We start from the raw sequence: 15818 nt of genomic DNA on the forward strand, positions 1-15818 counted from the left end.
GAGCTGTAAATACTATTTAAAATTGAGGCCGTATGTGATGTGGTTAGCACGGGAGGTAGCTATGGTAATTTAATTACAGGATATTGTGTAAGTGTAAATTAGATAGGTAAATCTTCCAAAGAAAGACTGTACTAGGGTGAGAACAAAGACGGCAGATCATGGTCTCGATTCGCGACTCGAATCTCGATGCTAGCGTTCCTTCTCCGCTTTGTGCCCGATCAGCCCTGCTCCCCTCTTCACAAGAGTTCTGCCTCTATTGTCTTCCCGTCCTCTTCTCTCTCCCGCTCAACGCGACCTCTCCATCGCGCGCGATCGACACTGCAGTCTTCAGCAGCTCCCCTTGTGAGCTAACAATCCTGCCCGGGCAGGATTTGCGCGCTATCAACTTCTGCTGCAGCCGACCCCCTCCGGCTGCACGCCTCGCCTATCACCGCCCGTTGTTCGCCGCTGGAGTCAAACGTCAGGGCCGCTAGTCTTCGCGACCTTCTTATTCGTCACCCTACGCTGCTCCCGGCTCCAGCGCGCTCTTCACACAGCCGATCCTCTCCTCTACTATCCCAAGACCTCCCAGAAGGAAACGTCCTCGACCGCAACGCCCGCTGTTCGAGTACTCGACGACCCCGCTGCGCCGCCGAGATCTGTGTACACACCAGTGTCTCAAATATGCTTCTGGATGGGGGTGCGCCACCCCGGGATTGCTTTGTCGCCTGAACTGCTCCATCTGCGACATCCTCGTCGGGCGTCCACCCCAGTAACAACGCATCAGTCCAACCCACCCACTTCCGAGAGGCCGTCCGCCAGTCCACGTCGGTCGGCCTGGAGCATGCAAGATGTCTGGCCATGGTTCTGAACAGTCCTTTGGCGCCCGGAATTCACAGCCGCCTCCGTTTGGGCGACAATCGTCCGCCCCGGTCTTCAGCCAATCCTCGGACGCTGTGTCGAGCTCCTCGCCATATGAGGTCTCACCGATCACTCCTTTCTCTCCCGCTGCGCCGGTCTCGTCCTCCACGTATTCTCCTTCCCATCGATCAGGCCTCGATTGGCAGACCCGCGAGGCCACCGCAAATCACCTACTCTCGAGCGGTCAAGCTCTCCCGGAGGAGCGGACCGGCCACCACTCTCCCGATCCCGACGACTTCTATCGCCAGCGTGACGAGTTGACAACAGATTCTCCCCATGTGACGGGCAATTTGGGCAATGCAAGCACGGGCGTCAGTGACGGTATGGCACCGGCCTATGGCGACCTGAATGATCGGGTGTCCCCACTGCCGGCAAACGCCCTGGAGTCCTCGCGCCAGCGACCAGCACGGCCAGAGTATCGTTCGGTATCTGATTCGCCCACTGTAGGAATATCATTGTTGGGATCCAAGGGAGCCTCTGCCGCAGCTCCGTCCTTCAAGACACGACAAACCCGACAATCTTCTTTCAAGGACCTGGTCAACAAATTCAACAACACCTCAGACCAAGTCCTCCCCTTCCCCTCTGTATCGCGAACTACTTCACGAACCGCCAGTCCGTCCGGTAGTGCCGACGGCTCAGAACGTTCTCGCTCTCGCGCCTTTTCACGACGCCTTGACCCCATCGAATCACCTCCCCACACGCCTCCCCGCATATCGACCACGAGCAATCCCCGACAGCAAGTCGATTCCACGCCTGCCTCACCGGAGGCAGTGACATTTGCGTCGGCTTCCCAGAACGCAACAGACACAACGGACGCTGTCCCTCCTCCCCTGTTCCAGCGGATTCCAAGATTGCATCCTCGGCGACCATTGTTTGGAGAGCTGTTGTCAGTGGATACGCAATTGAACAATCTGGGATTTAGCTTGCCGGCGCACTTAAAACGTCGCGGCTCCGACGGCAGTCTTCCAAGTCCGAACCCTGCCTTCGTTGATCAGTCCAATCCACCATCCGCACGATCTCCTCTCACGCCCACTGCGTGGTACCTCGGACAGGCGCCGTCTCTCGAGGCCGTCCAACCGAAGACAAGTAAGACCAGCAGCCATCGCAGGGTGCGAAGTGACTTGGAAAAAGGTGCGCCGCGCGAACCCCTTGCGGACCCGTGGGAGCCCGAAATGGCAGTACGAGCGCCCTTGCAGCGGGCGAAGGATGGCTCAGCATCGCCTGGAAGCCCTCATTCCCCGTCCCGCATTCCTGTCTCCTCGCTCCGCCTCAGCACTGGTTCCGGTCCCAGTAGCCCGACCTCCAATCCGACCTTTAGCTGCCGATCGACCGGCATTCCTCTCGCTCCCAAGGGCACCAGTCGGCTTCCAAAACCGTCGTCTAAAGATAGCCCGCCCCGCACGACGGCCGATGGACCCGCTTCGTTTGCGATGACGGCGCGTGGTCGGCGGGACTTGACGATTGCCCGAACCCGTAACCAGGCTCAGGTACCCGGACGGAATCAGCGCCTGCAGGCCTACATTGCTGCACCACCCCCGAAGAAATCACCTCCATTGCGCAGCTCTCGTCCTCGACAGCCTGTTTCACATGGTGCACCGCCTTCTCCAAGTTCCAAAGTCGGCGATCGAGTCTCGAGTTTCCAAAGAGCTTCAGAACGTGACACCGAGGCACGAAATCCCAGCAATCGACCCCCTCGCCGCTTGCCAGAACTAGGTAACGTCGATTTTGCGACACGGCGACAGCAAATTCAACAGGCTATCAACCGTACAGTTCAAGAAAATGAGCGGAGAGAGCAAGCTGCAACAGAACTTCGACATCGCTCCCGAAAGCCAGAAGAACTTCGCGGAGAAGTCCAGTCTCCCCCCGATGACGAAGCAACAACGCCCAGTACTGCGATAACCAGTACGTCGGTACCATCAAAAATGGCGGCGGCCGTCACAGAGGCGAATGCGTCTCCACAGGTTTCCGACAAGGAGCTTCATACGGTTCCGCAGCTGCATCTGAATACGGCAATCTCAATTCCCGAACAACATGAACCCCATACAGCAATGGACTCTCCGACGTTGGGTGTGCCAGACAACCTCGTTCGAGCAACACCAGCAACTGGATCGCAGCCTCACGACAACGATACCCCCAATTCTGCAGCCACTTCAGACTCCACCGGCACCCATGTTACGACCTTCGATCCGGAGCCGCAGTCGGGATTGTTGGAGCGAAAGCCGAGCCTCTCCCATCAGACCCTTCTGAACCAGATCATGCAAATCCGCGAAGCTAGCTCTGGAAGTGACACGTGCGACGAACCTGATTGCAGTATGTCTGAAGCGGAGGCCGACGACAAAGAGTCGATTCAGATCATGCTTGGCAACACCCACGCCGAGGATGCGGCATTGACATTGCGCCAGGCTGCCCAAGTCCCAAAGCATCCCGAGGCCAGGTGGAGCATGAGTTCGTGGTCATCGTCTCTGCGCAATCAGCCTTCTACCTGCGGCGAGAGCGGCGAAGATAGTGTCTTACAGTCTGCTATCCTCGACCATGAACCGGAATCGGCGACTCAATCTTGCTCTGCGATGTCTAGCCCAGCGTCGGATATTGCTGGTGACTACCCAGTTCAGGATATCGGCGTCACGGGTCCAGAGACACTCGAGGCATCGCAAAACCAACCAAGCCATGCGTTCTCTACACCACCAAGCCTCGCTCGCCTGGGCCGATGGGACTCGCGCCGAGCTACCCAGCTTTATTTGCAGGGGTTGACAATGAGTCGCAATAATACCGTCCAATTGCCGGTACAACGTACGCTAGAGGCACATCGGCCTTATCGACCAGAGCTTCGTGCTGACGGTCGCGTCAACTCTCTGACCGAAGACCCTGTTGTCATCCCTGGGTACCAGGAAGTTCCTATTACCGAGCAAGCTTCTCACGCAGCAAGCTTGAGGGGCCCAGAGGATTGGGAGCATGCCTCTCCGTCAATCCTGGATTGGATGCATATCGCAGCAGAGCATGAGGCGGTTACCCCTGCTACTGAAGACCTGGGTTTTTCACCCGGCAGTATGCCGACGCCTCGTATGGGGCATACTTCTCAAATAACTGAGACTGGCGACGCCAAATCCGGACTGGACTTGTCGCTACATACTCATCCTGAGGAAAGTTCTGGGCCAGCGGAACTGTCTGCTGAACCAGCGAAGACTCTCCATTCATCGCAGGGGAATCAGATCCATCATTATCATGCGCCAAATGTGCCGGCATTGCAGACTACAGAAAGCACTGGAAGCAGTGAAGGTTCTTCCTTGCGCCGTCTGGAGTCCACCCAGTCCCCACACGCCGCCGCTTCTTCGGTCACGTCGCTTGCGCCGTCCGATCACCGAACCCGACTGGAACCCCGGAAGTCACCCTCGCCTGAACAGAAACGTCTTAAGAAGCGCCGCCATATCATTAAAGAACTGGTTGATACGGAATACACCTTCGGACGAGATATGAAAGTCGTCGACGATATCTACAAGGGGACCGCCGAATCGTGCTCGGATCTCACCAAGGACGACATCAAAATTCTGTTCGGAAACTCTGATCAAGTGGTACACTTTTCTTTCGCCTTCCAAGACACCCTGAAGAAGGCCACCCGCAGCATTTACGTCATGCCCAAGTCCCAGCGTTGGAGCAGCAAGCGAAGTGCGCAGGACAGTCGCCCCAGTTCCTCTGGAGGTGACGAACTGGCTGCCGCAGATGTGAGCAAATCGGATCTTGAAAATGATCGCTCTACCTGCGTGGGCGACGCATTCATCAAGCATATTGCACACATGGAAAAGGTGCACGCTACGAACTTGAAGACCCGTGATGCTGCCAACAAAAAGCTCGAAACCCTCCAGCAGCGGCAGAATGTCAATATCTGGCTCACCGAGTGCCGTTCATGGGCAGAGGATCTAACAGAAGCCTGGGATCTGGGATCGCTGCTCGTGAAGCCTTTCCAGCGAGTGCTGAAGTATCCTCTTCTCCTCACCGCGCTCCTGGAGGCAACTCCAACCGATCATCCCGACCATGCCAACCTTTCTATTGCACTACAGAAGACCAATGAAATGACAGAACGACTCAATAAGTTGAAAGGCCGCGTGGAAACTTTCGATCAGTCACTTGGCCGTGGCCGCAAGGAGTCCGACGTACGCGCAAACCTCTCCAAGGCCTTCGGTCGTCGCACGGAGAAGTTGCGCCAACAGGTTGGCCTTTCTGAAATGGTCGAAGATAAGGCATACGATGAAGTATCCAATCTTTTTGGTGAAAATTACATGCAACTGCAAGTGATTGTCCGCGACTTTACCGAGTATACGACGCGAACTGAAGCCTTTGCCGAACAACTGCTTGAATTCGTGCTGGCGTTCGACGGAATGCTCGATGTTTCCACGTCGAGCTATCCTGAACAAGAGAGCAAGTGGCATCAATTCAAGACGACGGTGGTGGAAATTCGTCAAGTGGCCCTCCCTGAACATGTTCGTGAACCTCGCTATCTCCCAGACTTTCTTTTCAAAATTAAAACAAAGGTAAGCCAATACTAATTGTCCTACAGCTTGAGACTGTCCAAACAGCCGCCGTCGAACCTATCAACCAACTTCTCCAGCTACATGTCAAGCCGGCCAGAGCTATGAAGCGACGTGAGAAGCGTCTTCTTGACCACGCTCGCTACCAGGTTGCCATGGAGCGTGGAGACACTCCTGACAAGAAACTCAAGGAACAGGAAGCCCATTTCGAGGCTCTCGACCAGACCTTGAAAGAGGAGCTGCCCCAGCTCTATGAACTGTCACGAAAACTCGCTCAGGCTTGCCTGAGGAACTTCATAGAAGCAAAAACAGACTGGCTTAGTGCGTTGCAAAAGAAGATCGAGCCTCACGTCCAGGGATTCCCGCCTGATTTCCAGAAGATCCTTGGTGATTTCGGCGGGGAGCACAGCCTCGCGGAGTCCCAGATTCTCTCATTAGGCATGTGTAACGGCTCCCTGTTGGCCGAAACCGTCAATCTGGTTAATTTCAATACTCCGAGCACTAATGTCCATTCTTCCCGCCGTCCGTCGACTGTGAGCAGTCGCTCGAACCCTCGCCCTGGATCCATGGCGGAGGATTCGCCCAAGGTGTCTCATGACTACGGCGTTGGCCAGCTTTTCCAATCTCCTCATGTCGACAGCCAGTCTACCTTCAGCCGCACTCGTGCCAATTCATCCTTCTCCGGTCGAGTGCCCGCGCCGGAGACCCCAGACACCAGTCGCAGTCAGATTCTGCAACAAGTGACCCATGGTTCTGCGCCCAACACTCAAGCGAACAAGCGGACTGATACCGAGCCTTTCCCCAGCCTCCCCAGACTCAGCCTGGATACGCCTTTCCTTTCGGAAGTGATTAACGCATCGTCGTCCACTGAAAACAGCCTCCCCACCTCCCCTGGTGGCCGTTATTCGGGCTTCTTCTCGTCGGCTATGCCAATGTCCGATACCCCTAATGAGGACAGTCGTGCCAGCGGAGATCACCCCGTTGAACCTCGTGTCCTGTTCCTCGCAGCCAGCGTGGAGCAGTTTACTTTCGAAGGGGCTCGAGGTGAAGCAGGGTACCCGTACCTGACTTACGAGTCAGGCGATGTTTTCGATGTTATCGGCGAAAAAGGTGAACTTTGGCTTGCTCGCAACCAAGACGACCCTACCCACCAGATCGGATGGATCTGGAACAAGCATTTCTCGAAAGTGGGCGCGTAATTCACGCTGCCTCGCCACGAACTCTCACATTAACTCGCCGTCTTCTGAGCATTTTTTTTGCTGCGAGCGTGACTACCGCACATCATTCAAAATCTATGTTCGCTCGCAGGCCGAGGCGATGTGGTAATATTTACCATTGTTTCCGTTTTCTTGTCATCTGGCATACACTTACGCCGTGTATCATGGATACCCATTACATTTTCTTTAGTGGTTGGAATCCGGTCCACGGGACTTGCTGTCGGCCATGACATGTCTTAATGCAGCGATCATACACTTTATGGGCACAAATCTGGCACAAATCTTGCAACCGATGCTGATTCGCATATCAGCTATGTTTTGATGTTTTTTTGCTGTTTTCACCCTTTATGCGCGACAGACCCCTGGAGCTCTGGGATGTACTTTTAGATACCCCTCTTTTATTGATTCGGTTGCGATTCGGTTGCACTCTGGCTCTTTGTAAGGCATCATGATGAAAGGTAAGTATTCGTCGTGAAAGGTCTGCGTAGATTGAGACTGCACTGATTTGAGTAAGTAGCCCTTAAGTAGCCCTAGCTAGCCTCAATCACCACCGCGATCCGGTTGCACTTAGCATTCATGTAGTAAGAAAAGTCAGTCGTCGTCATGAAAAGACAGCGTAGATTGAGACTGCAGCGAGTCAAACACGTAAGCCGTCCATGCCCCCCCCCCCCCCCCCCTTCCATCACCATCACCGTCACCACCACCGCCGATTCGTATATACCCAAACAGGCAATACCCCGTCTTTCAGTGTACGCCCCACGTGACCTGCATGTGACGTCGCCCAACTGTCGCCAGGATTCCTGCCTCCGCCTGCAAAGCCGCGGAAGAACGCCAACCCTCGAACCGCGATAACCTGTACGGATGCCTCTCCCTTGACCCGCATTGCATTCCACGCATTTAACCTCGGTCGGACCAGACCGCGCGGCCACCGATTACCCCCTTGCGACCACCCCAGCACTTCCGAACACCAGCCCGAGCCCGAATCGCTAATACAAAGGAAACCCCAATTCCGGACTCTGTGATCGCTCATCCGAACCACCTCCCCCTCTCGTCCGACCCTCGACACTTGCCGAGTTTACCCCTCGACGTCCGACAGACAAGCTCCTCCCCTGCCACCCGTAAGGCTGACGGCCTCCATCTCCGAAATCCCCGGTGTCCGTCCAATCCGGAGCCCCGTCCGCCTCGGTCCCCACTCGCTGCAGAATCAAGACTGGGGATCTTTCTACGACCCGCGCAATTGCCGTCTTCCGGCGCTGTCTTGCCACTTTCTATTTCGGTCGTGAATATCGACGTTGCCTGGGCTATTTTCGGTTTCATACAGACTTTGCTTTTCGCCCAGCTTGTCGATTGCGCGGCGCCCCGTTGAACGGAATTCTTTGTAGTTGACTTCCACAGAAACGGGACCTGCGTCTTGCGCGTTCTTTAGCTGTGGCGCGGCACGAGTCGACTTTGTGGCGATCACCTCTTTTCTGTTCCTTTCTCGAGGTCATTTTGGTCGCATTTTCCTTCCGGTCTGTCTGTGTTTTTTGAGAGCGCGGTAAAATGTTGGATGGAGGATTGAATAAGTTGCATAAGAGGATGCGGGGGAGGTTCAGCGACATGGTAAGTCGTTCATTCAAAGCCATATTTTCTCGCCCGGGTTTTTGTCGCCTTACTAAATCCTCGAAGTTGACACCGGATGATGCTTTCTTGAGCTGTAAGTCGCGCCGTGCAATTTACAATGTTCGCCATATCGGAATCTATATTAACACCTTTGCTTGATCACAGACTACGACGTTCGACGTATGATCTAATCGTTTCCAATCGGGCCTTGCAAAAGCTTACATTTCAACAGTGACCCGAGGAGATATGCAAACACTGAAAAATGACTGGCTAACGGATAATGTGGGTTAAGCAACTGGAATCTTGGCTAGACAAACGCTAATCAATCACAGATCATCTCGTTCTGGGAGGAGTAAGTCCCACGCACTCAGACGAATTCAATTGCAGATTTCCCGGACGAAATGCTGACCGCAGCTTCCCAGATACCTCGAGCACGAAGTTCTCGCCAAACAGAAATCCTCCAACATCGTCCTCCTTCGCCCCAGCATGTCCTTCATGATCCTCCAAACTCCCAACCCCCTCACCCTAAAAGAAGCGCTCCCAAATTTCTCCGGCGTGACCCACGTTTTCCTCCCGATAAATGACTGTCGAAACGTCACACAAGCCGAAGGAGGTACCCACTGGTCTCTACTCCTGATTTCTATCGTCGACCGCATCGCATTCCACTACGACTCCCTATACCAAGGAAATGTCTGGGAAGCGCATACCGTGACGCACAAATTTGGGGTTCTACTGAACATGCCAATCCGCTTTATGCATTTGAACGATTCCCCGCAACAAGACGGCGGCAGCGACTGTGGTGTTTTCGTCTGTGTGAATATGCGCCATTTGCTCGAGAAGCGTCTTCTTCGAGCAAGTGCACACGAGAAGGTCAGTATGAGTCTCGGAGGACAAAGGGTTGATGCTAGTCATTCTCGAAAGGAAATGGCTAAGATCATTGAGGGATTCCGGAAGGAGGGCGAACGTCGACGATCGTAAGTCATGTCCCGTTATACTCGTTTCTTTGTATTTACTAATATATGATATGCGTTCAGGGCGAGCCTCAGTCGCAGTCCGATGGGGAAGAAATCACGGAGCCCGCCACGCATTGAATAGCCTGTTTATGTTTTGACGAGACATGTCCGTTGCGTTGTTCTTTTCACGCATACATGCTTACTTTTTTCATGTCCTTTCCTACTTTTCTGGTTCATTCGTCGAATTTTTTGAGTACTGGACAGAGAGTTGATTCTTGTTGTTACAGCGTTGCATCTGTTGATCTTGATAGTAATGGATTTGGTATGCTCCTTCTGTCTTGCAACCTCGCATTCAGAAAAGCTCGTGCCACGTGGCTGATATATCTCACCAACATCACCCCAACACTAATTTCTAGTTGGTATACATTATCCTCCGGGATAATTGATCTAACGATAGAATGAATTCGTATTGATCTTAAAATCCCGTCCTGTAGTCGCATTGCCTAGGAAGATCGGTCCACCACCAGATTCAATAGCATGTTGTGGATTGCGGGCTGAAGCCGAAGCAGGAGCGACTTGTTCAGGCACAGGTTGAGACTCGATTGCGTCGGCCCATGTCCGTAGCTAATCACTCATGACCACATATCCTTGATCAAATTTGCTGCTAAATCGAGTAATTTGCATATGGTTGCCGTGAATACTTCGACTGCCATTGTTATTCAGGATAGCCGATTGATTCGGCACGATCTGAAAGTGTCAGCAACTGTAAACACCAAAATAAAATCAGAGACAACCAGCCTTGCCAATCCCTTCAAACTCCAACTCTTCATAAAAACAAAATATCTCAATAAGCCTCCCCTGATTCCGTCTATGATCCTCAAGCATCATATGAAACTCTTGGTGCAGATTAACCTGCATTTCCGAGCCGGGTTTCACAACAGCGACGATCTCGCTGTTCGAAGTCCGTAGAACTCTCGCAATGCTGGTGAGCGGCTTTATTAAATCTGCTTTGCCTGATCCGGCGTGCGGTGTCCCGAGAAATAGGATGCCGATGGTGCTTGCGAGCATGCTTTTGAAGTATGGTTGGGCTTCGCCGCGGCATATGAGGAGGGTTTGCTCGGTGACGAGACCTCCCAAGCTGTGCGCGACGAATATTAGAGGGCGGTGTTCCTTTGAGAAATTTCGTCAGCCTGCGTCTCTGAAGTTGTTGTTGCATTGGGGGGGGGGGGGGGGGGGGGGAGGAGGTACTGCTTTAGTCCTCTTCCGCCTCATCGCAAGCTCATTCGCAAACGCCTTCCCATGATCGCGCAATGTATTCGAGCCAGTAAGTAACATGGAGCGCATGCACGATATCTGCGTCGTAGCCGTATGTCATAATCCGTGCGTTGGGCAGGTCATCCAGTAGAAAGGCCTGCGGCCAGAACTGGGTCTCCTTGTGTGACCCAGGTCCATTTTGTTTCTCGGTTTCCTGTCAAGCCGTGGACGAATACGATGCTAACAACAAGATTAATTAACCTCGGGCTCAAGCAAGTAGGAATGTGGGGTATCTTGCTGCGTACTCCACCGTTGGGTTGGCGGGTTCGGCGAGGTACTTTAGACCGTAGTCTCCTTTAGTTGAGTATAGGTCGTCCATTTGGAGAGTTATTGGCAAGGACTAAGTTGGGTTTGAGACTCATGCCCGTCATTTATAACATCTGCAGCGAATCATCAACTGCTTCGAATTTGGGGGCCCCCAGAGGGGCTATGCCGGCCGAGAACGATGATAGGCGAAGTGTGCTATTTAGGCGCTGAGTTAGATAGTACAGCTTCTTGGCTCTGCATCCAGCCCCAGCAGCTTCCGTCGCGAGTCAGTTGTGGCTTTGCAGGAACCTGGCTGTGAGGCGCTCTAGGTGTCGAATTGAGGTGAATATTTACTTGATTTCCCTGGTGACATGGACTGAAACATCTTGGGAACCTCACCTTTGTGCCCATGAACACTCGACCGCGGCTGAGAAGCACGCAGTGTCGCCATGGCTTCCAAGGGTTACATCCCCGAGAACAACCCATATAAGCACACACGAGGGGCGCACGACAAACCAGACTCAGCGGCGGAGCGGTCTTTAGAAGACTTTCGGCCACCAGAGACATACGCAAACATCAGTACGTCCTCGTGATGATACTACCTGCGCGCAGCCATACGACGACCCACTCCCTGATCGACGAAGTAAACGCGTCCTTCATGGCGTCGTCTTACCTAGACATGGTCGCTCAAGTCCAACATGAGCTGAATCAACTTATTCCCTTTCTCTGAATTGTGGTCGCGAAATATCTAGGGTTCAAAAATACGACAAATACTTTCCAGCCTTGAACAAGGAGCTACAGAGCTGCCACAATGTCTTAGATGACTTGAAAAAAGCTTCAACAATACTACGAGAATCTTCCATCGCAGGCCAAATTTACATGGGAGCGAACGGGAATCGGGCCTGGCAGTCCGAGACAGCGGTCGCTTCAAGTCGGCGGATCATCCTACAATCTCGGAGATGTTGGTTTCTCACGGTGCGGATCCAAATGTGGAGAAAATTCCAGGGTAACCAGGATGTTCATCGAATTTGCATTGGAGAAGAGCAATCTCGACTCTGTAAGTTTACTTTTGTTTACGTACGCAGTATCCTCTTTTCCATCGCTTTCGTCTATTCGCTCACAAAATAGTATCTCCGGTTTCCCATTAACGATAACTGGATTAGGACTAATGCTACAACAAGTGTCTGAGTTTTCGGTCTAAGATATTCAACATTTGAGCTATATAACAAGTAAACGGTCTTCAAATATAAGAGTACGCTTTAACAGATTCAATTTGGAAAACATTCGTCTAGTACTCTAACAAGTTGCTGCCATCAAGACAGGTATATGAACATCCCATAATCTAAGTCCTTCAAGAGTTAAGCCCTTAACCGGAGGTAACGTGAAGGGGACCGTTGCCGTCGTCAATAGGGCAGCCATCGCTGTCAGAGTCGAACTCAACGACACAGCTGGAGTCCTGGCCAATGGAGATACCGATGAAAGTAGTATCGGTCTGACCCTCGCCAGAGCCAAGGCTGTTGCCATCGCCATCAAGGACCTCACAGGTTTCAGGGTGGCCCGCGAAATCAGCCTTGCACTTGAAGGTGCGGGGGGTGCTCCAGCAGTCACCCTCGATGGTGAATGTGCGGCCGTCGCCAGTGTTGTAGCAGGGCGAGTGGTCGTCGGGGTAGCCGTTGTCGTAGATCGCATCGCCGTTATCGTTGATGATGGCGAAACCACCGTAGTGACCGTTGGTGTTGCCACCGGCAGGGCCAGAGATGGTCGAGAAGTCACCGGCCGAGAAGACGACCTTCAGGTGCTCTGCGTAGACAGTGGCAGAGGTCGCCATCAGGCAGAGAAGGGCGGTGCGGAGAGGGGCCATCGTTGCGGTTTTGGATGAGGAGGGCTTGAGATTGTTGAATTGAGAGGCTTGTTGTTTTGTTGCTCTACTTGAGATGCCTTTTGCTGATCTTTATACCTGCTTGCCATCGCTGCGATGCCAATGCCAAGGCTTCCATACTCCCGTTACATAGAGGCCAAGGATCCTGCACTCCTTCTTCGCTGTTGCCAAGTCTTTTCCCCTTTTTCATGCTTACTATATGACATCATGAAAGAAGAGGTTATTTAGAAGACATTGGCATTGTGGGGAATCGTCAGCATTGCAATGGACTTCTGGACTGGGGGCGAAATCCACACTTCAGGATACCTTGCAGTTCATTGACCCGCCATTATGTTGAAGGAATGAGGCCACCAGTCTTCCGAAACTGACAATATTTTTCTAGTCCGAACCTCTTTTGCAACAGAAATATACAATCAATGTTGTTTCTAAGCCTGGTTATTGTAGCTGAAGTGCTGCAGTTGCCTGAATCCACCTTTTGGCCCCTTCGCCCGCGGTGCTAACGAGTGGAGCAGGCAAAACTACTCATACAATCAACAATCAGGGCTATCCATTTTGCAACAAGATCTGCGTGCTGTGTCTCATGGAAAATACGGTGCAGACGCCTAAACCCGTGCTTACTGGCGATCAAGCTTATGGCCGAAATTCACCGCAGTGTCCATTCAGCCGATCAATATTCGGTAATATATTTTGACATCTGAGAAAGCACCCCCCACGTTGCGACTCGTCAAGTGTTACAGCATTTCTTATATCACATCACGTGGGGTATCAGATCCAGATCCGGCTTTCGTAAACTCTCATACTTAAGACAAGGATACTCCATTAGAGACCCCAAAGATCCTTCTTCATAAAAGCCTCCCAAAGCACAATCTTCTCCCCATCCATCGTCCTCTCTTCATAGAGGGGCTCCTCCTTCCAAGAAACATATCCCAACCTTTCATACCACTCCTGAATACTAAAAGACGGCATCTGCATCCCGACTCTATCCCACATTCCTCTCCACTCCTCATCATAGAAATACTTCTTACTCAAAGCCGTCAGCGTAAGATACCGACAACACGGACTCCCATACGGCTCTGTAGTCGCAAGCTTCTCCAAAAGCATGACAGCGTGTTTTCCAAGACGTAGGGCGCGGTATTCAGGCAATATGAAGAAGGAACTGAGGGATAATTCGATCTCATTTTTGCGTAGAAAACCAGGCTCAAGGAGGGCGGAGGATTTGTCAAGGGATATATGGCCGGCCCGAAGCCCAGGTCCGAGATCTGGGACGGTAATCCAAAAGAGTTTCTTTAGGTCGCGTTTGGATTTCCACGATTCTAATGTTTGGTGGTCGGATTCCCAGCCGCAGATTAGGCGTTGGCGACGGAGTTCGGTGAATTCGTCCGCGTCGTCGAGATTGATTGGCGAGAGGTAGCATTTTGAGGCGCGGGATTCGGGATCCATATTTGAGATCGGCGGGAATTCGGGATGTCAGGAGGACACTGTGGAGGGTCGTGATCTGACGAGGCAAGGCTGCGGAGGGACGTTACAGTCAATTGGGGCCAAACTCAATATTGTCAGCCCTAACCTTAACAGGAAGAATAATAATAGCATGCTCGTGGAATTTTGAGGTTAGAAATAAAGTATCAAGTTCTATTGTTTTAATAGTAGTCATATCCATCTATGTATCGAAGCTTTTATTCAGCAGAGAAAACTTTAGTTTTCCTCATATACATGTTAGCCCCCAGGGCCAAATGTCAAAACGACAGTAGAACAACTTAGGTCATCATGCTGTTCCAGACATCAGCAGCTTCCTGGCCGCTCAGGTTGGCAACGGCATCCTTGGTCTCGTAGCACTTGTCAATAGTCTCTTGGGGGGCATTGCACGGGCTGCGGAGACGGTTGCAGATCAGATCGTCCGGAGCACCGATGGTAGGCGAGGAGCCGAAGGAGAAGTCCTTCTGGTTGTTGGTCGTATAGGAATAGTCGGTACGGCCGTCCAGTCCATATTCCCATTTGATGGTCGGGTCAGAGCAGGAGCCATAGCCAAGGCTATCGGAGCCATTGGTACCAGTCTCAGAGCAATCGTCGGATGTCACGGTCGAGGTCACCTCCAGAGTCTTTGTCTCAGTGGTCGTGGCAGTCTGGATGATGATCTGGTGGTCGGTCAGGGTAGTGGTGTCGGTGGTTGTTTCGGTCACTGTCTGGGTTTGGGTCTCGGTTGAGGCTGGGGCTGTAACGGTCTCCGCGGCATGGGTGACGGTTGTCGTTTCTGTCTCAGTGGGATCGGCTGTGGTTACGGTTGAGGTGATTGTCGAGCCGTCGGCTGTCACAGTCGCGTAGTCTGTTGTCGTGGCTGTGCACGAGCTGATTGTATAGGTGAGGGTTTCTGTTTCGGTGGCTGTGTTGACAAAGCTCTTGTCTGTGGTGGCTGCTGTACAGTCGCTGATCGTGTCTGTGATCGTCTCGGCCGGAGAAGTAATGGTGCTGGTGACTGTCTCCCCTGGAGAAGTAACTGTAACAGTTGCAGCTCCTTTTTCACTGTCATCAGTGGTTATAGTCACGGTAGTTGTAGGAGCAGCGGGGCTGTCGCAGCGTGAGTAATAACAAACGACATTGGGAACCTTTGCGAGCTTACCAGTCGGGAGTAACAGTCACACTAGGACCGGGATATCCAGATCCATCTCCTCCACCGTGCTCACCACCAGGTCCGCCGGGACCTCCCTTTCCACCACCGCCGCCGCCATATTGCTCTGTTGAATCTGCCGGAGCTTGTGTAGGTGCAAGATAGTAAACTTCACTGTAGAGAAGCTCAAGGGCGCCTTGACTATAATCCTCGGGGGATCCCCATCCATCACCCGGGGCAGGGCGGGCCACAACCTGCAGCAGCAGAGTATAGAGAGCCAGAAGCTCTTTGCGAGAAGGCATATTACAGACTTCAAGAAAGAGTTATGAGTTACGGGTATGAGAAAAATAGAAAAATGACTTGATTACAGTAGGAGAAGAAAAAGCTTACACGGAAAATTATGCCGGTCACCTCTACTTAATATACGACCAGAAAACAAAAGAGCCTAAGCTAGAAAGGCAGTAGATGGACGATCTGTGGTTACCAGGGATGCAGAGTTAGTGCGAGCTAAAGGGGAAGATTTGCATTCGAGTTAAGTTTGGAATGCTGCCAATATCCTCAGGCATGTTGCCGGCTCAGCAG

The 15818-nt window shown here is 52.5% G+C and overlaps 5 protein-coding genes across 5 annotated transcripts; 2 read left to right on the plus strand and 3 right to left on the minus strand.

The window, feature by feature from the left end:
- Window positions 1–830: 830 nt before the first annotated feature.
- Window positions 831–6622, plus strand: N7532_011235 (putative Rho guanyl nucleotide exchange factor; the record flags this gene model as incomplete). The annotated part of the gene is made up of 2 exons (XM_056623726.1): window positions 831–5426; window positions 5453–6622. 2 exons carry the CDS (start codon window positions 831–833, stop codon window positions 6620–6622), a joined length of 5766 nt encoding a protein of 1921 aa, XP_056468714.1.
- Window positions 6623–8239: 1617 nt separating this feature from the next.
- On the plus strand, window positions 8240–9337 carry N7532_011236 (Ulp1 protease family protein; the record flags this gene model as incomplete). Its single annotated transcript, XM_056623727.1, has 7 exons — window positions 8240–8242; window positions 8309–8336; window positions 8408–8422; window positions 8475–8524; window positions 8575–8594; window positions 8665–9216; window positions 9277–9337. The coding sequence occupies 7 exons, from the start codon at window positions 8240–8242 to the stop codon at window positions 9335–9337; spliced, it is 729 nt and encodes a 242-aa protein (XP_056468715.1).
- Window positions 9338–12121: 2784 nt separating this feature from the next.
- N7532_011237 (uncharacterized protein) lies at window positions 12122–12616 on the minus strand (the record flags this gene model as incomplete). The annotated part of the gene is made up of 1 exon (XM_056623728.1): window positions 12122–12616. One exon carries the CDS (start codon window positions 12614–12616, stop codon window positions 12122–12124), a length of 495 nt encoding a protein of 164 aa, XP_056468716.1.
- Window positions 12617–13453: 837 nt separating this feature from the next.
- Window positions 13454–14074, minus strand: N7532_011238 (uncharacterized protein; the record flags this gene model as incomplete). Its single annotated transcript, XM_056623729.1, has 1 exon — window positions 13454–14074. The coding sequence occupies one exon, from the start codon at window positions 14072–14074 to the stop codon at window positions 13454–13456; it is 621 nt and encodes a 206-aa protein (XP_056468717.1).
- A 314-nt stretch (window positions 14075–14388) lies between these two features.
- Window positions 14389–15538, minus strand: N7532_011239 (uncharacterized protein; the record flags this gene model as incomplete). Its single annotated transcript, XM_056623730.1, has 2 exons — window positions 14389–15196; window positions 15249–15538. 2 exons carry the CDS (start codon window positions 15536–15538, stop codon window positions 14389–14391), a joined length of 1098 nt encoding a protein of 365 aa, XP_056468718.1.
- Between the last annotated feature and the right edge of the window lie 280 nt (window positions 15539–15818).

Source organism: Penicillium argentinense, assembly GCF_028826775.1.
Source record: "Penicillium argentinense strain IBT 30761 chromosome Unknown utg000011l_segment0_segment0, whole genome shotgun sequence".
Classification (NCBI taxonomy): Eukaryota; Fungi; Ascomycota; class Eurotiomycetes; order Eurotiales; family Aspergillaceae; genus Penicillium; species Penicillium argentinense.